Consider the following 12,215-nt stretch of genomic DNA (forward strand, 5'->3'; position numbering starts at 1 on the left):
TTGACCAGCCTAGAGGCAGGGCCACCCCAGTCACCCTGAGGGCCCAGAGCAGCTGCATCTCACAGCAGATGGCTCCGAAGCTCCTGCTCACCAACCGTCTTACCCACTATGCAAAAAAGCTTGAGACAGGCTCCAGGGGGCTGGACAGCCTGTCAGGGTCTAATGGGCAGCAGATGACACTCGGAATTAGGGGAGGATTAAATTGTTTCCAAGGCAGATTAGGGAGAACTCCCACATCTTCCTGCCCGCACTCAGGGCAGACACTCAGCAGGAAGTGATGGGGACAATATTAAGAAACTGCTCCATTAGGTCACTAGTTAAATGATGGATTTCTTATCCTTTGTGTGTATTTTGTCCCTGCCCAGTTCCAGTGGTGGCCTGTGTGCAGTGCTTGCTGTGCTCAGATGAGTGGTGTCTGAGGCCTTTCCACCCTGCGATGACAGGCAGGAAGGCCAACTCATAAGAGCATGTGAAGTGAGGCAAATGGTGGTGGGGACGGGATGCCCACCGGGAGCGCTCCATTGACAGGTAGGTCTTGGTTCAGAGGGCCAGGTAGGTCTACAGTGAGTGTAGCAGCACTCACTGTAGACCTACCTGGCCCTCTCAACCAAGGACTGGAAAAGGCATTCCTAGTGCCCCAAACCCACTAACGTACCTATCACCTACCTGGGCAGGGTCTGCCCAAGGCCCCAAGGAAACATACAAGTGATTAACAATCAAGAGGCATTGGAGGATTCAGGCCCCTCTGAAAGAAAGAACCCAGGCAGGTTCTCAGAATGGATGGCGAGACGCTCAATGGACGGGTTTACAAGTTAATGGAAATAAAAATACTGACTTCAATTTCATTTGTCATCTCTTAGGCTCCCAAACCTGTTTCCTTCTCTCGTGATTCTCACTCCATTCAACTCTTGAAGGTGTTTTCTCCCTCCCTCTTATTGGTGATGTCACTGTTGATCTAACCCTCACAAGACATGCTAATGTATATGTACATGTTTGTATATGTGTATGTATACATATATGTACCATTTCTTCTGCTCTCAGTGTGATTTGTTAATAACTGCCTCCTCCTCAGACTCCACATTACACGAGGTAGGACTGTCTATGTCTGTCATGGTCACTGTTTCATCTTAGTGCTTAGCATAGTCCACAGTAAGTGCTCAATATATAACTGTTAGATAAATGAATAATGGCCTCTAGAACATGCCAGGCATTGGGCTATATATACTATCTTGAATCTTCACAAAACATTGTAAGAGATGGGGTATAAGCCCCATTTTACAGGGGAGAAAATGAAGGCTGCAGAAAGCCAAAGGTGCAAGCAAAATCTGAATCCACATCTATTGGCCCTAGAGCTGAGGGGATGCTGAGTGTTGCTGCCCCTGTGCTGTACTCTGTGTGGCTCTTCCCAGATGCACAGGTCTTACTGCCCACCCATGCAGGCGCTGTCCACTACTGCCCAGCTCTTGGCACATCCCACAGGGGCAGAAGCCAACACAGACAAATGCCCAGCAGTGCCCAGACAACAACAGCTGCCCCATCAGCTGCGCTCAGGAAGTCTCGATATCAAAAGTGATGATTAGGACTGAATCAGTGCTGGTATTAAAAATCAACACAACCAAACATGCAACCAGCCCGCTCACAGGAAGCAATGGGGCGTGGGGCTGTTGGCGACCTACCGGCATAGTGGTAATTGGCTAAAGGATGACATTTTAACCTGACTGGTTTCCGCAGCAGCAGCATTTCCAGAGCAGCCTGCAGACCCATGGAGAGAAAAGGCAAGAGTCAGTAATGGGTCTGTGTCCTGAGACCTACCTACCTAATGGGGTAAAGGGGTTGGCAATGCAGGCCATGTGGTTGGGGGCACTAGAAGGAAAACCAGAGGGAGACCTCCCCTAATTGGGGGTTCCTTTCTGGTCAGCACTCAACAGGGCCTGCCACTCTAACCCTCTCCCAGCCCATGCCTGCAACCAGCTGGTCAGGCCTGACACCCCATGCCCTTTTTGGTGAAGGGCCTCAGCCTTAGAAAGATGGTGAGGCCTCCTCTAAGTGGAGGCTGAGTCTCTGGAAAAAGATCCTGAGGAAGTGAGTGGGTGATTTGGAACTGTTTCTACAAAAAAATCATGTTTCATTACAACTGAACATCAACAGATGTATTAGTGATAACTGTACTAGACACTGTCCCCACAGAGAGCCTAGCAAAATTTACCCTTTCAAATTTGCCTCCTACAGCCTTGTTGACTTTTTTAAAAAAAAATGCTGCAGGTGGCTGTGGCAGGTGTGGCTCAATGGTTAGAGCATCGGCCAGCACACTGAAGGGTTAAGGGTTTGATTCCCGGTCAAGGGGAAGTGCCTGGACAGGGAGGGCAAGGTCTAGAATCTTGCTACTCTAAGTGTGGTCAGCAGCACGGGCACCCCTGCGAGTGGGAAAAGGCAGAACTTCGGGCCCCAACTCCAGAGCTGCTGATTAAGAACCTACATCTTAACCAGATTCCCCGAGTGACTTGTGTGCAAGGTAAAAGTTCGACAAGTGCTGCTCTTCGACACTATGCTGAAAGGGTTAAGGAGAGTTCTCCAACATTCTAGAAAACCCTTGAAGGGTATAACAACCTCATGAGAAGGTAGCATTTGCTGATTTACATGAAATCAAAGCAGGTAGCTAGATCTGGTACAAGAATCACGTATTTACTAAAGGGGAGATTAGCGTTTGAGTGATCCCACCAGGAGTCCAGGTTGAGCAGGCAAATGGTCAGCTCTGATTCTGAGGAGATGGCACCACAGTTCGGGTTTTACCAAAGAACTATGTCAAAGGTCGGAGAATGAAGCAAATGCTCCACTTTGGTTAAGGGAGGAAACGGTTCTACGAACATCAACTCCGGCTGATTTCCACAGTAGGGAAGGATGACCAGCATAGTGTGACAGGCTCTTTTAGACCAAGATTTGTCTCAGGACGACCTGCCTCCATCACTGGAGAGGTTTCATGATGTAAAATACGAGAGTGCTGAAAGCAATCCTAATTTCCCAAGACACAGGTGCTCATAATTATTACTCAGATGCACAAACAGAAGCCCCACTGGAGGCCTCCTGCAAGCTTTTCAATAAGGAACAGGCAGTACGCTGCCTGGACAACACCGTATCAATTAGTTGCATGGTACACGGGCCGACCCAGGGACTTGGGAAATACTTCTCAGAATTCTGACATGATGAAGAGGAACTGTGAAGACTACTTTTCCTTACCATCACATCACCTTTGGCCTCGAAGAGACAGTGCAAAGCAAATTCAGAATTGGTCCCTCCACCTGGCAACGCACTTGAACAGCACAAATTCAGGAGATTCTCCACTGTGGGGAACGAGAGGCCACTGCATCAGAGAGCTCAGTATCATGCAAAAACACACAGATCCTGGAGCCAGAGCCCTAGTGAGATTCAAGCCTTCCCTGCCCACTTCTTCCCACGTGCCAATACCTCTTTGCTGGAGGTCGTGGTTTTCCAGCTCTGGCCAGGGCTTCCAGACCAGTGTGGCCTTGTGTGTGTCCTGGGCCACGGCAGAGACATCCTGGAGTTCTGGGATCTCTGCTTGGAATCTCAAGCCAATGTTGATGCGCCTTTAATGACAAGAAAAAACAACAGTGTGGTCTTCCATTTGAGGCCAAGGGCAACTGTCAGGAACTTGAAAAAGAAGGAAACCAGCTCCTTCTGCCAGAAGAACGCAGGGGCATTTCCTCACAGTGTGATCCTAAGATTCCAGGCATGGCCCTCTCACTGGGATAAGAAGCAGCTTTAAGATTAGGAGAGATGCTGCAGGGAGCAAGGGAGAAGTCAGCTGGGGCTTCTTTGCTCTCTGACTGAGAGAGGGAGGGTGCTAATTCCAAGGGAACAGCTGCCAAGAGCATAGCTGATAATACCACTTAACAGGAGAAATGGGACAGCTACAAAGTGCTTATTTCATTTTTCATCTTTTTCAGACCACTTTCACATAAATCATCTCATCTGAAACCATCAAAGATCTGTGAGGTGATCAAGGCAGTGGAAAGCATTCCCACTTAACAGACGAGTTAACTAAAGCCTACAAAGGTTAATACTGTAAGATGAAGTAGCACATCGGTGCTGGAACTCAGGTTTTCTGATTCCCAACTCAATCTACTCAGCGCTCTACCACAGGGCCCCTTTTCATGCAAATAAGCACTTTCCCTTCCATTATACCCTCACCACTCACCCACAAGCTCATTTGGAGGGCTGGCCAAGAATCTTAGGAAGGGAACAGGGAAGCAAGGACATTTGGAAGAAGCCCTGTAGAGAGCTGGGCACCCTGAGATGCCTAAATGTCACTGGGGATGGGGGAGCACGTGACCACAACCCAAATGGCCCGTGGAGCAGGAGATGGGGATGCTGGGTTCTCTGAATCCAGGGCTTCATGCATCACTATGCATTTAATCTCTGGCAAAGGCCTTGAAACACTGGCGATTTCAGAGAAACAATAGTACTCAAGAAATATCACAATCCTACTACTTCTCCCTCAGGGGCCACTCTGACCCCAGAAGTATTAACTCCACTCCTCAAAGCTCCTCAACCCTTTCCTCAGCTGAGGCTTCCGCTCTAAAGAGTAATTGGCTTTTCCTTACGGTTCAATGTCAACGGTCTGCTCTCCAGGCCCAGGGGTGACTGTCACACTGCTGCCATCGATGCTGTCTGAAGCACAAAAACCAGAGTCACCGGTGAACAGGGAAAGGGTACTGAAGAAATGAAAGCAAGCAGTTACCTACAGTCACAGCAGGGCCCTCTGCTACCTTCCCCAGGCCAGGCTTGCTCCCAGTGGTCTCCAGGGAGCTGGGCGGAGTGTGCGGCTAACTGGCTCAGGGTGAGCCATCCTCACACAGGGTAAAGGAGGCAGCCGCCCCACGTTGGCCTGCTAAGCTGTGCCGCTTCTGAGACTACTCTTGCTCCAGAAAGAGATCCCGGCCCCAGGCCTCTCCCCCCTCGATCTTTACGCAGCCTGCTCCAATGTGGAGGCCTGGGCTTGCACACCACACCTGGCCCTAGTTCGACATCTCCTTGGTACATTTCTTCGGGGTGTTGGACAGGATCACCCAGAGCACAGACATATTTGGTGCACGGACACTTCAAGGGTCTCCTTATCCCAAAGGGGTTGCAATGATCGTCCTCTGGCGGGTTTGCCGCCCGGGCCAGACCGGGATCCCCTGAGGACGAGCAGCCCCGCGCCGCTGTGCGCAGCACGGTGCCTGGCACACGGGGGAGACGCGCCACAAAAGCCTGTGGCCTCAGAGCAACTGCAGAAACCGAGACCTCCCAGGGCAATGCCCGGCACCGCGGGGGCGAAACGCCCGGGGCCCCTGAGGAGGCGCGGGGGGGGGGGGGGGGGGGGTGTGACTCACTGGAGCGACACAGCAGCACGCGCGGCGTGGGCGTCAGGGGCGTGAGGGGCAGCTGGGCGTGGGCGCCGGGGCCGTGGCCCGCGATGAGGACATTGCTGAAGAGCCCCGAGCCCTGGCGCACCGGGCTCAGCATGGGCGGGGGCGTGTAGGGGGGCAGCTCGTGGGCGGGGTCCAGCAGCAGGTGGTCGCCCAGGACGCGCGGGGAGCGCAGCTGGCTCTGGTACAGGGTGGCGCCCGAGTGGGAGGCGGGGCCGGGGTGGTAGGAGGGCGGCGGCGGGATGAAGAGCGGCTCGGGCCGGTGCCGGAACTTCTTCTTCTCGGGCGCGGCCTTGACGGGCTCCTCAGCCTTGGCCCCGCCAGGCTGGTGCTTCCTGGGAACTTCCTGAAACGGGGAGAAGGGGCCCGTTCAGACGCTCTCCCCACAGGCGGGCTGCGCGGGCCGACGCCCCTTCCCCTCGCCGACCCCCGGGACCCGCCGTCTTAAACACGCAGCCGCGCCCGTTTTCAGACAAGGCGACAACGGTGGCTGGACGAGGAGGGCGCTTGGGTTCGGGAGGAAATCCCGAATGTCTGGGGGGACAGGGGGGCGGTGGGGCCGGTGGGTGGGCAAGAAAGAATAAATTCTCATTCTTTATTGCTCATCGCCGCATTCCCATCCGGCGAGTGGAATCCAGCTGAGTGGGCCCTTTAATTCCCCACCGCTCCCTGAGGACGGACAGCGGGGACAGATAACACGTGCTCCGAGAAGGGGACGGAAAACTCCAGTTAGGGCAGCTGGGCAGAGCTGTGGGGCAGGAGGAGGCGCCAGGCCGAGAGAGGGCTCCCAGGGCCAGGGGCCCGCCCTGGGCTCTCCTCGAGGTGACCCTGGGGCTGAGGGAGAGCCATCTGTGACCTTTAAGGCCCCTTCCGTGTGCTCTCCTAAACGTGGACCTGGGGGACCTCCCGGCCAGCACCCCTCAGTGCTGCTCCCAGCCCTGGTGCTCATCTGTAGCAAGCCCCCTCCTACAATGGCTTCCTGTCAGCAGGCGTAGTTTACATCACGGTGGAACCAAGGCTGGTCTGGAAGGTCTGCCACATGGATACATATATAGTACTAAGTAAACATATGCACGTAAATAGATAAGCAGGGCATGCCAAAGCCGAACAAACAGACTGGGGCTGTGTGCCAGCATCAGCCCAGGAAAACCAAGAGCTGGGTGTGGCTGGACAGGCAGACGTGAGGTTGGGAGGGAAGGTGGCGATACCTGCAGAAAGGTTCTGGGCAGTCTGCGGTGCCCTCCCAGGTCCTGCAGGCCAGCGCCTGCCCCAGCTGCAGCCCCTGGCAATTCCTGAGCCCAGGGTGGTGCCTGAGTAGAAGGCAGCAGGGGCTGATGGGAAGGGCTGGCCATGGTCATGTGACCAACTGCCTCCAGGTCATGCGACCTGCCCCAGTCCCCCAGTTCTGGGCTCCTCCGGCTCCTCCATTGCCTGCAGCAATTCAGGCTGCACCCTGGGGTCTCTCCCTCAGCTTCCCTGTCCTCTGGCGCCCTCCCAGTCCTTGTGGGGGACAGTCTAGGGGAGCAGGGAGGTGAGGAGAGGAGGAGGGGCAGAGGGCCCCTAGGCTCCCAGACAGTCCCCAGGGGTCTCTCCTGAGGCCCCAACCTGCCTCCTCTCCACACCAGAGGGCTCACCATGGCCTGAGGCTAAGGCAGAGAGAGGGGGCTGAGTAGTGTGAGGAGGGGATGCCTGTTGGGGAGCAATCCTGGAATTCTACACCCTGCTCCTGGGTAACGAGGTCATCTGAGCACGTGCAGACCTCACGTGACTTTAATCCTACACCAGAATCCAGACCTCTGATCACAAAGCCAAAGGTCTCTTTTGGGCTCCTCTCCTTGAGCCTTTGGTCCTGTTCTCCTCCAGGCAAGGCTCTGAGACCCTGGGCCAGGGAAGCCACCCATAATGTCAGACCTGGGTGTCGCTTGAGAGGAAGCATTTACAGTGTTCCACCCCCTCCAAGCCATTCAGACTCTGGAAGTGGGGCCACTCACTGAGAGGTTTCAACAGCTCTCCAGTAAGTCCAACCTCCCCTGAAGGTCAGGGGAGAAATGGAGGCTCTGACAGGCAGAGGGTCTCAGCTGCCTGCATCCAAGCTGGTTAGGAGCAGAGTTGGGGCTAGAACTCAGGGTTCCTCCCTGGACATTTTCATTTCTTTATATCAAATGTCAGGGCCTTGCTCACATTTACTCGGTACCACCTACATGCTTCCACTTCAGCTTATCTCCCCACTTACGATGCCTCTCTCACCCTTTCCACAAAGGCAAGTTTACCTCTGCCTTCAAAACCCTGCTCAGAACTCCCCTCATGACGATCTGAGCAAACTCATACCAAACTCCCTTGCCTTTCCCCAGGCCCTAATCACTCTAGCTACCCAGGTGTATTCCCCTCCACCCACGGCTTCCCTGTTTCTCATCTGCCCTGGTTCTATCTCACTGTCTTGAATTGGGGCAGGGGTGCTGCCTGGGGCTCCGACCCCTGTGTGACTAGGAATCTTACTGTCTCCAGCTTCAGGCTGAGAGTTCTCCAAGAGTACAAACAGTGCCTCTCCCACCAAATCAGGAAACTTCCCTGGACAAAGAGGGAGCTTGGCTATGTCATTTCATCTTTCTGCCTATTGTTGGCCTTTAAGGTCTGTCAGCTATGAGAATCCCCACCCCCTTGAGTTCTCCATCAGTCTCCTCTTCTGAGGCTTTGATATTACACAGAGAACCAAAAAGGCTCTTTCTCAGCTTTTCTAGTTCTAGTTATCTTCTCTACTCCTATTCTGGCCAACCCCACCCTCATGCCCCCTGGAATCCCAGTAGCTATCTCTTCTCCAAGGATAAATATGACCCAGCAACCACTTGTGGGAAGGGGACAAATCTGATGCAGTCAACCTCAGGAGTTACAGACTCCCTGGGGAGAGGGAGGGAGAGAGACAAACTGAGAGAGAGACAGAGACGGATAGATCTCTGTTCCAAAGCCAAGCTGAGCTGCCTGGATGAAGCACTTGTAATTTGAGAAAGAGAACTTAACAGGGAGTGAGAAACACAAATCTCTTTGCTTTCCTGAGGTTGGGGATGGGTGTCTCCAGTGAGTCCAGACCCTGAAGGTCAGGGGAGAAACGGAGGCTCTGAGGCAGAGGGCCTCAGCGTCCCAGAGCCTGGAGTTATTCCGGGAGCCATAACCAATTAGGTCTCCCAAAGGTATTAACACAGGTGTGATAATGGAAACATTAAGCATCTGGTAAGGCTGATCATCAGCATGGATGCCAGGGCTACTGCCTGAAGGCCCTGCTGGCCAGGGGTTGAGCTTTGGTTGCTGGATTTGGGGACATCTGGAGCTCCTGGGGCCTGGGAAACAGCTATTTATTATCTGGGACAGTACTTGCATATTTTAATAACTGTGGTTACCATCTGTTTCAATCTGGGAACACCTTCAGATCTCTCAGGATCTAACCCAGACCATCAGCCTGGTAGAATAACAGGCGTTCCTGGGGAGTGGGCAGTGTGGGCACGGATGGGATTCCCATCCTTGGGGGCTCAGTCCTGAGAGACCAACCCATGTCTGAGCTCAGGCCAGTGACCCTGGAAGATCTGTCCCCATCTCCAAGAAAGCAAAGGGATGTTCCCGCCCCAGGCACGGGGGCAGAGCAGCAACTCACAGCAGGCGTGCAGGGGACAGCCCCTTGGGGTGAGTGTGGGGGAGAGAGGGTCATCCTCACGAGCACGGGCATCTCGTCGTCCGACATCGAGCTGGCTGGCTTGTCTCTGGCGGAGGGGGCGGCAACGACGCTGTTGGCGAAGCCCTGAGAGCTGGGCTTGGGCACGAGAAGCTTGACAGGGACAGACACGGGCATGACCATAGGCGTGAGGCTTTCTGCCTCAGGAGGGAGCTGCGGTGGCAGTGGAGGCGGCAGTGGCTGGGGCTGCGGTGGCGGGGCCTTCTCTCCTTCCTCCTACACAGACAATAAAGGCTTTGATCCTGGGCTGAGAGCAGCTCTCACAGGAGGAACGCGCTCTGCTTTTCCTGACAGGGTCCAGGGCATCATGCAGGGCGGCAGAGGACCACTGCAGGGCTGCTTCCTTCCTGCCACCCTGAGCTCCTCAGCTTGAGTGATGCCAGTGGGCAGTGGATTAGGCCATGCACTTTGTTTACACTGAAAAAATCTTGACCATGTATCACTTATATATTAAAAATGTTTTTTGTGTGGTTGTCATTGCTTTTAAAGAAAAGGATACGGCCTTGTAATCAGGCACAAACACACACACACACAAGCTCTTGTGTAGGACCTTCGAATTCTATGGGCCTCAGTTACTCATCTGTTAAATGGAAGACAAAGCTTTTATCTGGCATGGTCAGGAGATGGAATGACCTGGATAATCCAGCATTTTAATGAACAGAGAGTTAATTCCATAGACTTAAAATTAATCTCAGCAATATTCAAAGAATTGAGAAAATTCTTTGAATTTTAATCCAACTCGAAAACTGCGTGGATAGTTCACAACATGGGTATCCTCCTACCTGGATAATCCTGAGGGCGTTTAAAGATCTTTGGGTGCTAGAGTCTAACACTAGGCACTGGTGAACAGAAGATGCTGGCTGACAGCCTGGTGGTCACATGGAAGGCCCAAGTGACCCTGGCCTTGGCCGCTTCAAGCAGCAGAAGTTAAAAATAATATTACATCGACATGTTTTCCTGGCTGTCTTTTCCAGGAGGAGGGGAGGCTGGGATTCCCTAAAAGGATTTCTAGCACTTCTGTTTCTGACCCTCCTTCACGAGGCCAGTGGCCGTGGGGGCTGCTGACCTCACTGGCTCCCGGCGTCTGCGCTTAGCATCCCCTTAGGCGCAGGAAAGGACTGCGCCTCCCCAGGTGCCTGCACGGGGCTCGCCTCACTCTATCTGATGGCAGCAAAGCGAAGCAAGCAGCACATGGCCTGAGAAGGACGGGGGGCTGGCTCCGGCTAACCTGTTTGAGGCTGGGGGAGGCCCTCATTCCCCCGTGGGACCGCATGTGGCCATTCAGGGCAGGCAGGCTCTTGAACTCCTTCAGGCAGATGGAGCACGTCAGCTTGCTCTTGGCATCCATCTGCTCCCCAAACACTGCTTTCGGTTGGCCGCTGCTCCAGGGGAGGGCCAAACGGAGAGGACACATAAGTGAGGAAGGGGACAGTGATTCTTCTCAAGACCTCACACCCAGTACTCCCATGTCCGTGCCCCAGCTCTATCTCCCCAATACCCTTCGGAGAGCTAAGCCCAATTTACAGATGGAAAACTGAGGCTCAAGAGTGGGAAAGGGCTTGTTCAAAGTCATGCAAGAGTTAAACAGAAAGTCCTTCATTCCAGGCCTTCAGGTGCTAGGTTTTCCCACCTACAGCTTATTACCTCTCTAGAGTCAGCTTCTTCCAGAACCTTCCCTTAGAGATGTGTGCCTAAGTCCTCTGGTTGCCTCCAGACTACATGTTTTAGCACTTTATCGGGTTTGGGCTAAGTTTTTAATTATTTACCACGCCCTTGAGGGGAAGAAACAAGTCTGAACTGTTCACTGTGCTTCTAAGCTTAGCTCTATGCCTGGCACACAGTAGCTACTCAATAAATGCTCACTGACTGAATGAACAGGTGGTGGACAGAACACAGGCTCTGCTGCTTACTTGATGTGCAAGTTTAAGCTCTCTGAGCCTCAGTTTTCACATTGTAAAATAATAGTAATAACAGCTAACAATAATTGAGTGCTCACCATATCTAGGAACATGGAAATCATGCCTAAAGTAACCTCACTGGGTTACTTTATTACACATAATGCAGAATGCCTAGCACACAGTAAGCGCTCAAACACAACAGCTGCTATTGTTATTATTCTTATAAACTTTGAGAAATTCACTTTGAATTTGGAATGAATCATAAGAGACAATGCAGGAACACCTCCCAGTCTCCCAAAATGCCAACAAGAGTCCTCCCATCCATCCTACCTTGACTCAGGGGACCCTGGCTGGGCTCTGCCATCAGGTAGGTGCATCTAATTTTGAGCCATGCAGGACATCGAAAGAAAGAACAGAGAGAAAAATGCATTTTTGAAGGGAGGAGTCCTTGAGCTGGAGAACCCTGGGGCCACACTTCCTGGACTGTACCCAATCTCCACCTGGCACTAACCGTGCTCACAGTTGCTCACACTCATGCTCTTCCACACCTGAAACTTCTAACCTGGGACCACAGCCCACTCGAGGAGCTGCCACCAGCCACAGCCCTGCAGGACTCAGCCCCCTGCTCTGTGCACAGACAGGCCCCATTCCGTGGGAGACAGAACGGAGAGCTATAGGAAACAGCATCATGCTGGGGGACCTCCTGCTGAGATTCTCTCCCCGCCTTGACCATATCAGTCATTTTATATCAGAATGGCTCTCAGTTACGACTGGGCCTGAGCCCCAAACAAAACAGAATCAAGGGGCGTTCATCTCTGGCCTTCAACCTCCCTCATAGCCCTCTCTCCATCTCACCTGGTCCTCTCCTCCCCTGACCACGCTGTCACATGAGTGTAGCACTTACTATGTCAACGCATGAACAGTATCCAGCACACAGCAGGCTGTTTTGTGGTCAAATACATTTGGGAAACTAGCAAGGTTTAATAACTGGCGTACACGCTAAATCTGGCCCACTGACATATTTTGTCTAGACTGTTTTTAAAAATCCTGAATAAAAATACTATTAGATGGGGCACGTACTCTCCAAGTTACCACAGTCACCACCTCTCCTTATTGTCTCATCCCAGGCCATTTCACTTATTCACGTTACCTGCCTAGATCCTGTGGCCA

General features: G+C 53.0%; 1 protein-coding gene across 10 annotated transcripts in view; it reads right to left on the minus strand.

Moving 5' to 3' along the window:
- TRERF1 (transcriptional regulating factor 1) overlaps window positions 1-12,215 on the minus strand; it is a 200,113-nt gene that overhangs the window by 23,807 nt on the left and 164,091 nt on the right. For 9 of the 10 annotated variants that reach the window (XM_081140330.1, XM_081140329.1, XM_081140326.1 and 6 more), the window contains exons 6-13: window positions 11,376-11,422; window positions 10,376-10,526; window positions 9,070-9,363; window positions 5,391-5,772; window positions 4,620-4,686; window positions 3,463-3,602; window positions 3,235-3,338; window positions 1,677-1,752 (exon numbers count right to left, since the gene is read on the minus strand). In XM_081140330.1, coding sequence (XP_080996456.1) covers window positions 1,677-1,752; window positions 3,235-3,338; window positions 3,463-3,602; window positions 4,620-4,686; window positions 5,391-5,772; window positions 9,070-9,363; window positions 10,376-10,526; window positions 11,376-11,422 — 1,261 coding nt within the window. The remainder of the gene's footprint in view (window positions 1-1,676; window positions 1,753-3,234; window positions 3,339-3,462; window positions 3,603-4,619; window positions 4,687-5,390; window positions 5,773-9,069; window positions 9,364-10,375; window positions 10,527-11,375; window positions 11,423-12,215) is intronic. The other variant, XM_081140325.1, reaches the window with a different exon arrangement.

The sequence above is a fragment of the Miniopterus schreibersii genome (assembly GCF_964146895.1).
Source record: "Miniopterus schreibersii genome assembly, chromosome: 6".
Taxonomy (NCBI): Eukaryota; Metazoa; Chordata; class Mammalia; order Chiroptera; family Miniopteridae; genus Miniopterus; species Miniopterus schreibersii.